Source organism: Schistocerca gregaria, chromosome 3 (genome assembly GCF_023897955.1).
Source record: "Schistocerca gregaria isolate iqSchGreg1 chromosome 3, iqSchGreg1.2, whole genome shotgun sequence".
Classification (NCBI taxonomy): Eukaryota; Metazoa; Arthropoda; class Insecta; order Orthoptera; family Acrididae; genus Schistocerca; species Schistocerca gregaria.
In genome coordinates this window covers 248,292,771-248,308,191 of record NC_064922.1, presented here as the reverse complement: position 1 = coordinate 248,308,191, position 15,421 = coordinate 248,292,771, and the positions used below count along the sequence as shown (strand labels likewise).

The 15,421-nt window shown below is 38.7% G+C and overlaps 1 protein-coding gene across 2 annotated transcripts in view; it reads right to left on the bottom strand.

Moving 5' to 3' along the window:
* Positions 1 to 15,421, bottom strand: part of LOC126356271 (macrophage colony-stimulating factor 1 receptor-like) — a 276,453-nt gene that overhangs the window by 22,886 nt on the left and 238,146 nt on the right. For both annotated transcript variants that reach the window (XM_050007118.1, XM_050007117.1), the window contains exon 16: positions 4,591 to 4,805. In XM_050007118.1, the coding sequence (XP_049863075.1) occupies positions 4,591 to 4,805 (215 nt within the window). The remainder of the gene's footprint in view (positions 1 to 4,590; positions 4,806 to 15,421) is intronic.

The window sequence follows — 15,421 nt, the reverse complement described above, 5'->3', positions numbered from 1 at the left end:
CTGAGGGCTTGAGCAATGGCCACCAATTTTACAGTGAATACACTGCATTCATTTGTGTGCGAGTGTAGTTTACTGTACCCTGCATCTGTGTAGGCAAAATCGATTCATCCATTGACCATATTGCTGTCAGTGTATACCACTTCTTAACACAGAAGTGCATTATAGACAGCAAGGAACATGTAATGAAAAACCATGCGATCAACAGAGCCTTTCAATCAAAAGGATAGGTTGAGATAGATATGAGGATGGTATACACACCTTGGGGGTGTGCATAATTGCTCCCTGAGAAGAGATGACAATGAGGAAGTTTGGGGTTCAGAATAGAGATGTCGTATGTGAACTGCAATCATGACTCCAGTCCTGGAGTGCTACTGTGGGAGGTGGATCTCCCTATCATGAAAATGTTCTTGTTAGGTCATATGCTGATATGCTGGAGGGACTGCAGTGTCTGTAAGTGGGCTGTTCACAGGGCTGGACTGAAAGGCATCTGTTGCAAGTCAGACCCCATACTAGTGTTATTGGGTCCAGCATCCACAAAGCTGAAGGGGAGGCCGAGCCATTTGTCAGATTCCCATAATCAAGATGTGAGAGAATCAGAGCTTCATAAAGCCACAAAAGTGTAGAGCTGTCTGTGCTCCAAGCTCATCTTACCAAGTCAGTGATCAGTATTCAAGTATGAATAGCACATTTGCTTAAGTTGTCAAAGATGGGGAACCACATCAATTGAGCATTAAAGACTCATCCCAGAAAGTGATAAGACTCCAGCACATTGAGCTACTGGTCATCAAGGTAGAGTTCTGAATGTGGAAAGACAGTATGACAGTGACAGAAGTGCATGATCCATGTTTTGGTGGCTGAAAACCGAAAGCCATGGGTGGGAGCCCAGGACTGCGTCTTGTGTGTGTCACCCTGCAGTCAGTGTTCAACAGCACTCACAGTGAAGGAGCAATAGTAAATACAAAAATCATCAGCATACAAAGTGGGTGACACTGTAGACCCCACAACTGTAGCTATATCACTGAGAGCCATGGGAAAAAGGTGTACTCTCAGTACAGAGTCCTGCAGCATCTCATTCTCTTGTATATAAAAGGGACGAGGGCACTGCAGAAAGCACCAGCTTTAACCCAGAAAATATGGTGTTACAAGAAGTTCTAGACAAAAATTGGGAGTAGGCTCTGGAGACCACCGAGTGGTGTCATACATCCATACGCCTTTTCCAAGTCGAAAGAGACGCCGATTAGGTGTTGACTTCAGGCAAAAGCCCACTGGATATCAGACTCCAGGGATACCAAACTGCCAGTAGTAGAATGGCCATAGCTCTGGGACAGAACTAAAAGACCCTGAGACTCAAAGTACCACACAGCATCTGGCTTACCATACATTCAAGCAACTTTTGGTGGCCATTAGTGAGACTAATTTGGTGATATCTGTCCATCTCAAGGGAGCGTTTACAAGCCTTCAGTTCCAGGAAAAACACGCTTCCTCCCCACAGAGATGGGAGCGCATCCTCACTCCAGATATGGGTGAAAATGGCAAGGACATGACACTGGCAGTACACTGATGGGTTTTAAAATTTTAAACATTGGCTTGACATTGGTGTGACAAGTTACACTTAACCCAGGAAAGAATTTTATACTTATACTCATTGATTGTGAATTTGAGTGATGTGTGGCCAATCTGTAGTCATGACATAAGCCGTCAGATGGATGCCAACTACTGAGCAGCTCATAGTGTCGCAATCCATTTTCCTTCTGAAGAAGACAAACTTATATTAGTCACAACCATGGTAATGAGTTAATAAATCTTTAATTCTGCAACTGGCTGGCTGGTATTTTACAGTCCTATCAAGTTTCCACTGATAGGTGTTTGAACATATGGCCATGGATGCAGTCTGGTCCTGGAGCTGTGTCAGGGAAAAGGACTGGGGCAATGCGTAACTCTATTCTCTGGACAGAGCATTATATGGCTCTACATGATGTGTAATGAAAGGTAAGTGAATTTGCTCCAACCATTATTTGAGGACAGAAAATAATGGCTGATAATTCTCAGATGCAGAGGCTCGAGCATAATGCACAGCACAATGATCATGGGCACTGAAGTCATCTGAAATCAAGAAGGGTGAGGCAAGCTGAGAAATCAATGCGGACACTTCACCATTGGGAGGGAGATACACATTGGAGACAGTTAAATCCAGAGACATTTGCACTTGAAAAGTCACAGCCTCCAAAGCTGTACTGAGTGGCATGTGTTCACTGTAGACAGAGTTCAGAAGGTAAATGTAAACTTGCTCTGTCTGTGGGGGAAGGGGTGGGAGTAGCAGCTGGGGATGATTACTAGTAGAGACTTAGGTCAAATTCAATGATGCTGTGGTGTGCAGCATGTTGAGAAAATTGGTGACTTGAATTTGTGATCAGCAACAGTGCGGCAGTGACCATCCACACAGATACATAGCTGGTCCCCTGTCTTACACAAACAAAATGGTACACATACCAGATGGTGTACAATGTGACTGGTTTCATATGTGACCTTATCTTTTATCGCATGGAAAATGGCTGTGACTGGACTAAATTTGGATGTGGTAAATGACTCTTGCACTCAGCTCATTCACACGGGAAAGAAGCATGAAGTCCAGAAATGGGACCAGCAGTGACATAGAGCCAGACCATGATACTGTATAAGTCAGGTGGGCAACAGAATATCATTTGGCAGGATGAGAATAAGATTTTGCATAGAATATTCCTTATTTCAAGGCACAAAAAAGCATTCAAGAAACTAAGCCACATTATTTACCATGGCATCCATGTCTGGTTGAAATTGAGCTACAAAGAGGAGTAGGTGTTACTGAATGGATTCACAGTAGTATTGAGTTTGTTAGTGTAATGGAGCAGCCCAAAAATCTGTTCCTGGACTAGCTCATCACGATATTTGGATACCTCTTGATTCCCATGACAGGTGTTCCACCCACAAAAGTTAATGCATAAGGAGGAACTTTCCAGAATGAAATGGGTGACATTTGTTGGTTGATATGCAAAGTAGCTTGTTAAGTGGAGAAATATCAGAAGAAGCAGATGTGGGAGGAGATGTTAAGTTTCTGGAGGAAAGAGTGGAAGCTGTCCTTGCCATGGGATCAGGATCATGAAGATGTCTTCACTAAATCTTCAGGTTCAAGGTGTTGGGTGGAAGGGATTCCTCTAAGCAATCCATAAGTATTTTGACATAGAGAACTGCTACATGACAACCTGTGACAGTTCTGAGGACTATTTTGTAAATTTGGGTTTCAAAGGAGAAATAATTATGGATGAGGATGTGTTTGCCAAAATAATTAGGAATAAGATGGATGGTTCAATGTGAGGATGATACCGGGAAAGGCTATGTTTAATGGCAACAATATTGGTTTATTTATTTATTCAACGCATAGCCCTAGCTTCAACAGATAATAACTTGTAAGATATTAGTTGTTTAATGATTTGTTAACACCACCACATCATTCAGTTTCCTTGACTGTAATGCATATTGCTGAAAGTAAGGAATATTTTTTAAAAAATTGAATGGAATAGTTATGCTACTTAACAAATAATGTCAATTATTGACATAGAATTGAGAGCAAAGTTTCTTAAACAGTACATCAGGAGTACCATGTTGTTTCAAAGTATAGTATGGACAGTGTGAATACCATGGAAAATGAAAAAGTTTCCATATAAAGCATAGTGTACTTATTTACCTAGGTACGAAAAGGCTTTTATTTGAATATCTAGAGTAACATTTGGATATGTGTGTAAACAGTTCCATATTTTATGACTGATGTATTCGTATTTGCCTTGAAAGTATTGTAGAACTATTCTCTACCTTTATTTGTCCTTATGGAGAAATATAGTGTTGATTGAAGCAGCATGTTTGTTGTGAACAGCAAACGTGTTCTTTCAGTTGATATTAATTAGTTATGGGAAAGCCTATCCTAAAATGATAATATTCAAAGAAATATACTATTCCTCCTTACAGATAAATAAAGGCAGAGAATAGTATTACTTGTAAGGTGGCAGAAACTAACAAGACACATAAAACATTTGACAGAAACTGTAGTTTCCAAAATTGTAGGTTTCTTTCAGCTGGTTAAACAGAATTGAGAAGAAAGGAACTAGTCCACAGTCAGGGAAAAAGTCACATGATCTGAGATGAACTGAGGAGGCAGGTGAGGAGAAGAGGGAAATACACACTGAAATGTCAACAAGAAAGAAAGAAAGTGAAAACACTTGATAAGTTATCCAGGCATGGACGTCAATTAACAAGTCAGATATAATGGAGAAATATACAGGAAAGAAAAGTTAGATGAACTCAAGATGCAGAGCATAGTTTTGCTATTAAATGAAAATAATTTCTTTCAGAATATACAACTTGTCAACAGAATCAGTATTTATTAGTAATATAAGCATTAGTTTTCAAGTTCTCTGCATGTTTCTGTCAAAAAAATGAAAACAAGTTTCTAACACATTGGAACAGCACTAACATAATTACATGAAATTCTGAGGTATTCATTTTTTTTACCATTCACCACACAACATACACAAGGTTAATGAAAGAGTTTTTACTCACACATCACTCTGTGATGTATATATCTGATGAACAAGTGATTCAATGGCCATCCACTTCACCGGTAGGCGACCTGATCCAGTCTTGCGATAGATATTCTGCTCATAAATATCACGGCTTAGTCCAAAGTCAGATATCTTTACAGTACGGTTGGAGCAGACAAGAACATTTCGAGCTGCTAAATCTCGGTGTACCACATGATTTGAAGAAAGATATTCCTGCACAATGACAGAAGTTGATCTGGTGAAATGTCTGATAAAAAGAGTGCAATTGTATACTTATGCTTTTAACCATACAGATCAAAAATAAATAAATAAACTAGTTGATTACTGAACAGATACGTTATTTGTGCAGTTGCAATTAAAATACAAATAGCACAGTGATACAGTAACATAGCAAAACATCAGCAGCAATATTTATTAAGAATGAATCGGTCATGAACTACAGAATTATATAACTAGATTGAATATGAAGTAGCTGCAAGAATATAACAGAATTTTAGTTTCAAACAAATGTCACACATGGCACTCACTTCTACAGATAAATTCACATTTGTCACATCTACATTACTGTGAAGAACATTGAGATGAGATATTATTGTGCTGGGTGTGTATTTCTTAGGAAGAAATTAATAAACCAATGTAGTACTAATCATTACAAACTACAGAAGTACAGCTAGTGCAGAGAAAATTACTCAGATTTCTTGTTATAAGGTTCCTCTGTCACAAGATAAAGGAGCTTTGACTCTGTTTGTTATGTATTTTTATCTGGCAGAACATTATTCAGAAAAACGCAGACTCAGTTCTGGGTACCAGCATGTCAGACAGTTCAATTTGTTAAATGAGTTTTAGCAAAGAAATGATAAGGAAGAATAAATATTCTGTAATATTAACAGATGTAGAAGACATATTTCTTAAGTCGTTTTCAATATGATGAAAAAGAGGTAGCATCAGCAAAGTGTAAATGACCAATAGCAATGGAATGCAAGAACTAACTAGTTACTTTTGTGCTTAAGAGAACTAGTTTAACATTAGCAATAAAGAACAGAAATGGATGCATAGATGCAAGCTGCTGTGTGTACTAATAATAATGAAGCATCGCATTCATAGGTGTACAAATAAAGAGAATAATAGAAGCCTCAGATAAACTGTTATATCATTTAATACTTCTGCTTCAGCAACATATTTTTACCCTACTTAATTAATATATTAAAATGAAGCATAAATATTTTATTCAAGGAGGAGTAATAATAAGTTGAAGTCACCAGGTCATTATGGTCACCGTTTCAATATTTTGAGGAATAAGTCCTACTGTTTGACAGGAAACAAAAATCAAACAAAATAAATCCTCAACACTTCTTAATGTTTGTTCCAGTTTTACAGAATACAGTGTAGAGCTTGTAGGTCAGCCTTAATGAAATACAATGCTTTTCATTTTCTGTCCATAAATTATTTGGGAAAGTTTTCTCAGTGTCAATGGCATTTTCTTTCCTTTTTCCCCATTTCACTGCTTTTAGTACAGCAACATTCTTGAATAGCAACATCACATTCAAAAGACTATGAAGCTAGAGCCAACTGAAATTCTACAATGTTGTACTCGAGTCCTGACATGAGAAGATCCCTGCGTCAAATTTTTATTAATTAATTTGGGGATACTTGACATTTAAAATCTAGGTACATTCCTTAGGAACTACTATAAAATTGAAGTAAGCAATATAACTGGAAGAAGGTGTATTTCTGTGTGCAATGGCTTATGAAGCCAAATACAACTTCCATCAATAAATATCACCACCTGAATCATGTTATCTTAAAAAGCGATTGATGAAATTTTATCATTGTGTTTTTTTACAGATAAAAGAATTTTTTCTGTTGTGAAAACAATGGAATCAAGGGAGTGAACCTTCCAAATTTGAAACCTGTTATCACCATGATGTTATTTCAATCTTTTTAAACACACAAGTAGAACTCATGACAGAAATCAATAAGTAACTAGTGCTATCTTGCGCATTTTGTTGCACTAACATGATTTATGGACAGGTGGTTTCATATTATGACATTTCAACAGTAAGGTTATCAGTAGACAACCACAGAAGTTTTAGGAATGACTGAGTTATTGTTCATCATAGCATTCCAACAAAGGCTTCCTATAGAAACATTAATTATAATCTACTGATTCAAATTCCAACAATTCATGATAACTATAAATAGTGAAACAGCCTGTGTTATTGTGGTACACTTAGTATTCACTCAGTGTTGGCAATGGAAATGAAATGGGAGCATTCTCATGCATCAGTTTCTGTGATCTTGAAGTGAGACTAAAATGTTATCAGTGATATCAGTAGGTTCTGTTTAGGGTTTCACAGTGCCACAATGTTTTGCAATGTGATTTTTGTGATATGTGAGGTAGCAGTTTGTTCATTTATATCTTCTAGAGGCAAGCTATTACATAGTTCATGAATGTATGTGGATTCAGTAATTTATTTTGCAACTCTGAAATATTTGAAATTATTATTTTCAAAAGGCAAAAGATTTAGTTTCCTGAGAGACACATATAAAAGTATGTGACACTATAGTAGCCTACAGAGTTATTAGTTCCTTCCTTGGGGAAGAGAAAATGATAGAGTGAGGAAGGTTGAAAAGGAAGGGCGGTGTGTTCAGATGCCAGGATGAGGGGACCAAACTGTTGTGAGGTCTCCCTTGTCTTCAAAACTAGTTAGTCCCTCTCATTCTGGGGTCTGAGTGACCTGTTCTTCCTTTTCAACCTCCCTCAAGCTATTCCTCTCCTGCCCCAAGTAAGCACCTGATAGTCCTGAGCAATAGGATAGTATTGTCACTTTTATGTATGTCTATCAGGAGTACTAAATTTTTTGCTTCCTGGAGGTAAGTAACATTCTCTCATAACACTAGTTTTTGCAGGGCATTTTCCTTTCTTTATATGTATGTTCATTTTCCAGAATTTAATTGCACTATTCATTCCTCTTCCCCCTAATCTATCTTTAATTCTCATTCTGCTCTTATCATCTCTGTACCGAAGCTGGCACAACATTTACCAGTCTGTTTATATACTTAATTATCTGCAAGAGTTGTACACAGGCACTATTATTTAAGTTTTTTGTGTATTGACATATGGCAAGTCCTGTATCATTGTACATGATAAAATGGATAATCACTAAATCAGTGCTCCATCTCTTACCTCACAGGCCTGCCCTTTCATCTTCATTTACCCTTGTCCTCACTACAGGCAGGCCCTCTCATTCTGCGGTCTTAGAGACCTGCCTTTCCTTTTTAAACTTCCTCACTCTACCCCTCTCTCCTCCCTGAGCAAGAACTACTACTAGTTCCAAAAGCTATGTAACATTCTCACTGTTTCTTTTGTGTGCATCTGTGAGCACTGCTAAACATTCCTCATCCTGAAGGTAAGTATTAGTCAGCAATGCTGTCTCATATTTATTAATATCTTTCTTTGCTTATGATTATTATTGCTATTTGCCTATTGGGATGCTTACATTTACATCTGAATGTAGTTTGTATCATGCTATTGTAATATTTTTGCTAGGATTTGACCTTGTAATTGGATCAGTTCGTTCAGCTGATATACACATGACATAACTTGTATTTTGCCAAGAAACTAATTATTTCACTCGAATGTTACTAAGCTTTGAACTGATTTATAAAGAGTTGACTATTTTCTACGTATGATACAACTGATTGAGCCATGGTGGCTCGATTGCTGGCCTAACTACCTCTGGCACCGGTATCGATAGTCACCTCCCTTGTGACTTATCTTTGGTTTTCCTGGTTGAGTTGCGGAGGCTAGGCGCAGTGGAGTGAGTTGTGAATGGCATGTGATGGAAGGAGGAGGGCTGGAGCAGCAGTACCTGGCAGTGGGCTTTGGTTGGGCAGATTTGGGATGGACAACGCATGAACTGAGCCAGATCATTGTGTGAGTTGTCGAATGTTGGGCAGCTGCTAAAGAAAGTGACGAAGGCTGTGCTCTGGCACTCTGGTCTCGGGGGGCCTCCTCTCGCTTTTTTGAAGAGGAGTTAAAAGTATAATTGACAGTGGGGAGAGTGCATCGTAACATATTGCCTATGGACATTCTGGCCGTGTGGTTTTGTTGTTTAAAGGAAAATTGGCGCAATATTATTGTATCATGTTCAGTGAATAATATGTATTTGTTTGTTCTGAGGTGTGCCTTGGCTTGAAAGTGGCCAATGGTTGTTAGTGTGTCTTCTTTGAAGCCACATGATTCTGTTAATTGGTAAACCACTTGTGTGGTGGCAATGTCATGGTACTGTATCAGGTACTGGTTATGAATTTGAAATCTAATTGTGATTTAGTAAAATGTGTTTGTTTTAACCTATGTTGATGTGTTTTAGTCATAACTGAATTATGTAAGGCTACTAAGGAGAGAAACTCTCTCCCTTGCTTAAGGATTTAACTGTGACTGCTCTGTTTGTACCTGTAGCTTCTCAGTTACATGTAATTGCTTATCATCTTACCTAGACAGAGGCGTATGTATTTGTATATGACAATATCCTTTTTAATTATCTGTATCAGTCTTAGCAAATGTAAGTATGGCTTTAACTATTTGTTTTATCTAATGTTAGGAGTTTTATTTACCTTGGTAAAGGTGAGTGAATATTCTGTTATTGTTTGAGAGGGCTACCTCGCATGTGATTTATGTTTATAGTTGACTGCAAAACTAACAAGTCTACCTTGCTGTTTGCAGCCGTGACTTCCAGGCCACTACCTTGGTGGCACCTTGCCCAAAGTCCGAGGTCTAAGTTATTGCCGTGGGAGCCCTTTGCTGCATCACCTGTCAAACCTAGCAAAAGTGAGTAGTTGTCTTGTTCCTTGGGGCTATATCTGGGTTGTGCAACTGCCGCCAGGGTTGTAGGCTGTGGAGTTTGGTGGGATTAACTCATGAATTTCGTTAATTGCATTTCAAATTTCATTACTAATATTATAAACGTGGATGCTTTGTGTTTACTGAATACTGTATTCTTTTGCTTATATTGGTAAATTTCAGTAGTTTGTCACTTTATATTTCACTCTAATTCTGATGGTTTTCGTGATTGTTATTGACCTGGAATTTAACTGGTCAGTATGTTTTTCTTAAATAAATGTTAATTTGGTGCAAATGATGAACTATCTGATGGGTCTCCCTTCCACATGTTGATGTTTGATCCTTTCCTATCCTCAACCTGTTACCCGGGTTTCACTGATATGTTTTGCTTAGTACATAACAAATATTTGTTGTTGATTTGGTCTTATATCTAAAGATTGGTGTAATACATCTCTTCAGACTATTCTATCCTGTTCAAGCCTTTTCTTTTCTAATTAACAACTGCGAAAATACATCCAATTAAACCTGCTTACTGTATTTATCTCTTGGCTTTTCTCTACAATTTTTAACCCCCCACATTTCAGTCAAATACTATAATGATGATTCCTTGTTGTCTCAGAATGCATCCTATTCACCAATCTGTTCTCCCCAATTTTACTCAGTAGTCTCTCATTAGTTACGCAGTCCACCCACCTAATCTTGACCATTCTTCTGCAGTACCACATTTCAGAAGCTTCCATTTTCCTCTTGTCTGAACTGCTTATTGTCCATGTTCCACTTCCAGACAAATACCTTCAGAAAATACTTCCTAAACTGATTTTTTCACATGTTCTCTTTTTCAGAAACACTTTTCTTGCCACTGATAATTTAAATTTTATATCTTCTCTGCTTCAGCCATCATCAGTTATTTTACTGCCCAAATAGCAAAACTCACCAACTACTTTCAATGTCTCGTTTCCTAATACAGTTCTCACAGCATTGCCTGATTTAATTAAACTGTATTCTGTTATACTTGTTTTGCGTTTCTTGGTGTTCATCTTATATCCGTCTTTCAAGACACTACCCATTCCATTCAGCTCCTCTTCCAAGCCCTTACTTGTCTCTGACAAAATTACAATGGCATCAGCAAACCTTAAAGTTTCTGTTTCTTCTCCTTGAACATTATTCCTTCTCCAATTTTTTCTTTGCTTTCTTTATAGCTTCCTTAATGTACAGACTGAGCAGCAGGATAGGCTCAACTCTGTCTCAGTCCCTCCTGAACTACAGCTTCCCTTTCATGTCCTACAACCCTTATAACGATAGTCTTGCTTTGTACAAGTTGTAAATAACCTCTCGACCTTCATATTTCAGCCCTGCTACTTCAAGAACTTCACAGAGTGTGTTCTAGTAAACACTATCAAAACCTTTCTCAAAGTACATAAATTCTATAAGTGTGCATTTTCCTTTGTTTAACCTATTTTCTAAGATAAATCATAGAATCGGTACTGCTTTGCCTGACCCTATATTTCTCCAGAATCCAAACTGATCTTCCCCAAAGCCAGTTTCTACTAGTTATTCCACCCTTTTGTAAACAACTCATGTCAATATTAACAACCATGGCTTATTAAACTGAAAGTTCAGCAATTTCACATCTGCTAGCTCTGCTTTCTTTGAAACTGGAATTATTGCATTCTTCTTGAAAACTGATGGTATCTCCCCTGTCTCAAACATCTTGCACACCAGGTGGAATTCTTTTGTCATGGCCAGTTCTCCCAAGGATATCAGCAGTTCTGAGAGAATGTTGTCTACTACAGGGGCCTTGTTTTGACTTAGGTCTTTTTGTGCTTTATCATATTCTTCTTGCAGTTTCATATCTCCTATCTTGTCTTCTTCTACTTCCTCTTTCCTTTTTATAATATTGCCTTCAAGCTAATGTTCCTTGTGTTCCTTGTCTTCTAGCCATTCCTGCTTAGCCATTTTGTATTTCCTGATAGTCTCATTTATAAGATGTCTGTATTCCCTTTCACCTACTTCATTTGCTGCATTTTTATATTTTCTCCTTTCATCCATCAAGTTCAACACCTCCTATGATATCCAAGGATTTCTACTAGGCCTTGTCTTTTTACCTATTTTATCATCCACTGCCTTTACTATTTCATTTCTCAAAGTTTCTCACTCATCTTCTACCATATTCCCTTCCCCTATTCAGTCAATCATTGCCTAACATTCCTTTTGAAACTCTCAACAACATCTGGTTCTTTGAACGTATGCAGAGCTCATGTGCTTCATTTTCTATCTTTCTGCAATTTCTTCAGTGTTACATTGGCAAATGTCATGGAATAATGATATGCACATATACAGATGGCAGTAGTATTGTGTACACAAGGTATAAAAGGTCAGTGCATTGGGAGAGCTGTCATTTGAACTCTGGTAATTCATGTAAAAAAGTTTCCTACATGATTTTGACTGCATGATCGGAATTAACAGACTTTGAATGCAGGATAGACGTTGGAGCTAGACGCAAGGGACATTCCATTTCAGAAATCATTAGGGTATTCCATATTCTTAGATCCACAATGTCAAGAGTGTTTGAGATTGCCAAATTTCAGACATTACCTTTCACCACTGACAATGCAGTGGCCAATGACTTTCACTCAATGACCAATAGCAGCTGTGTTTGCATAGAGCTCTCAGTGCTAACAGCTAACACCCCAAGGCAGCCTCTAGCTGACTGACTGTAGCCAAAAGTGCATTCACCTATTTGCGAACTGCAACCAGCTCCTCCTGCAACTGCACGCAGCATGCACACATCATAACCATCCTAGCAAGACTAACAGAAGAAGTAAACTAGACAAGGAGACATAACCTAGAAATGCAACTTGCCACCCCCCTGATGTGTCATTAATGGCTGCTGATGCATTAATGAGCTATACAGCTGGCCGTTCAGTGAGCAGCTACTGTGCTTCAGAGTGAACGACTTTACACTTACAAAACATTAAAATTAAAAATCTTAAACAGAAAAACATGCATGAAATTCAATAAATATAGTATGGGGAAAACACATAAAATGATAAATACTCAACTTGCTGCTCCGTAGATGTGTATCAACGGAGTGCTGGAGCCTGATTCCCCACAGAGGCAGTTGCAAAGGCATTGTTGCTTACATAGTTTTTGAGGTTTGGCATTCCTCAGACCATTACAATTAACTGTGGATGCCAATTCAAGTCATAGCTGTTTAATGAGCTTCATCACCTATGTGGCTGCAACCATCTTTGCACCACTAACTAACATCCTGATAGTAATAAAAAGATGGAGAGCTGCAACATGGACAGATTCCTTGCTGTTGGTATTGTTAGGCCTGTGCACATCAGTAAAGGAGGATCTGCAATGTTTACCTGCCCAACTGGTCTTTGCCGAGCTGTTGCACATGACTGATGATCTCATTGTATCAGCAAGGCCTCAGCTGACCACTCAAGAAAGAGTGACGAAGTTTAACACCAATTTAGCTCCCAGATGAGACATTTGTGTGGAGACCTACCAATCAGGCACTGGGAGAGAAATGATTCATAAATATATGTTTACAGCATCACATGTCTGACCCAGAGATGATACTGAGAGCCTACTGCTATGTTCGTCATATACTAGTCACTACACAGTGCTTTTGAAAGAGCAGAACACTTCCAAGATTGATCTGAATGGCAGGCATAAAACTCTCTCCACAGAGTGACTAAACCTGCCTAGCTCTACAAGAAGGAACCCCTGAAGCACCATCCTGTAAGTTTTCCACAAGCCTATGTCAAGCGTACAAACTGACACTGCAACCTCCCAGAGGCTCAGAAGGCCTGCACTACTCCGCCAGCTGCTGCCACAACGCACCTCTTCCCAGTCAATCATCACAAGGGCTGGCCGACAGGATAAGAACCAGTACTCAAATATTTCTTGTGTACCCAGCTTTAAAAAGGAGGGGAGACATTAGTTACTGTGCTAGTAGCTAGTGCAAGAAACAAAAGAACGGATTGTTTGCAGAGTGTAAGTATTATCAGTGTAGAGCTTTGTTCAATATTCTTGGTATTTACATTGGTTATAATCTGATGTGCATTAAAGCTAAGTATTAAGTAATCATGATGTCTGTAATTTATATGGGCATTATTTCTTGCCATCAAAATACCTGTAATTTTATACAAAAAACATGTATGGCACGAAAATATTATGCCATGAAGAAAACATTAATGTTAGTGTAAAATTTTGACAGCTTGAAGTAACTTTGACTATAAAAGGATGTATGGTTGAGTAAGTTAGATAATTATCAGTACTTATATGCTTTAATTAGTTAATGAAGCTGTAGTGATGTTGAAAGTGTTTGCTGTTTTCTGCTTTAATATACAGTGAACTGATCGTGGTCTGAAGTAGTACAAAAGAAAAACATTTTATTATATTAATGCACTTGCATGATATTCAGAACACGTATATATGAACAAGAATAAAACAAATATAGAATTGTCGGTTCTTGCAGGGAATTGCTGCCCAAAACTTGATTGACATGTTTTATACTTAGGATGAATAAACTTAGGAATGGGAGAACAGATTTAATTGATTCCAATACATAAGGGTACTCTCCACATAGTAACTAAAGTGTAACTTAATTGAAACATTAGCCTCCTTACAGAATTACAGTCTGAATCAGAAAGGATGATAGAAAACTTCATAGCAAGGTGTTAGAGAATAGTCAAATAGAACAACAATGGAGATAAATTTTAAATCTAAGAGTAAATGTGCTCATGGAAAAATATACAGCACTCCTGGTGGCCAGGCACAGAACTACTTGATCGCGATTCACTTGCTATGCACACATGGCACTGGACAATCACTTCTCAACAGTGCACTTCACGTGAGTGCTTGGAGGCTGATTCATTGATTCATGGCGCACTACATCAGCACCTCCCCCCACCATTCCCCTGTGGAAGTGAAGCACTGGTATCAAAGAGTCTCACTGAGAAGAGGACTTGGTGGTCAGAGTGGGTTGTCCATGGTGCAGGAGGTACTGCAGCAGTCAGTGGACACTGCACTGTACGAGGCAGTGGACATCTAGTGTATTCTCGATGGGCGACTTGCCATCATCTATGCTGGGCCATTGGCAGTTGTGTCTCAGGGAAGATGTATGCTGGCTTTACTCAGTCCAATGAGAAAGTTGCTGTTGTACCATTCAGCTGAATGTCTATTGTTTGTGCATGTCTCTGGAGACCTTTGTAGAGGCCAGAATATGGTGCTTGATGCACAGAGCATCACATGTGTACAATGCTTGATGTCTCAGTGCATAAAAGTGTGCAGTGTAGCATATTGCAAATCCTTTGGTGACCAGATTTTGGACACATGCTTAAGCACCATAAGATATTTAGTTGGTCTTGTATGGTCATGTTGATAGTTTCTGTGGTGACAATATAACCAGGAAGGCAAATGTTTTGCCATAAACTAATTCTGCTGCTGACGCACTGATATCTAATTTGAAAGCTGTTCAGAAGCCAAATAACACCGTGGGCAGCGCCGACGTCCAAGATTCATCATGGCACATTAATGCTGCCTTCAGAAAGTGGTAACAGCACTCAATCATGCCATTGCATGCCAGGTGGTAGCTTGTGGTCTTGTGACAAGTGTATCCACAAAACTTGGCCAGCTGAGTGAATTGGTCTGCCTGAAACCGGTATCCACGGTCGTATTAACATCCAGTGGGCACCAAATCTCAGCAACCATATCAATGTGAAAACGGAAGCTAATGTGTCGATTGCGATACCCTCTGTTGGTACTGCTTCAGGCCAGCAGGTATATAACAATCAATCACGGTCAGCAAATACTGCTGTCCATCTGATGAGGGAAGTGAGCCAACCACAACCAAATGCACATGGGTGAAACATGTGGTGGTATCTGGGAAATCGCCAATCAGAGGAATGTACTTGTTGACAAATCTTGCATCACTGGTGCTAGAGACAGGATCTGACCCACTTGTGGAAGT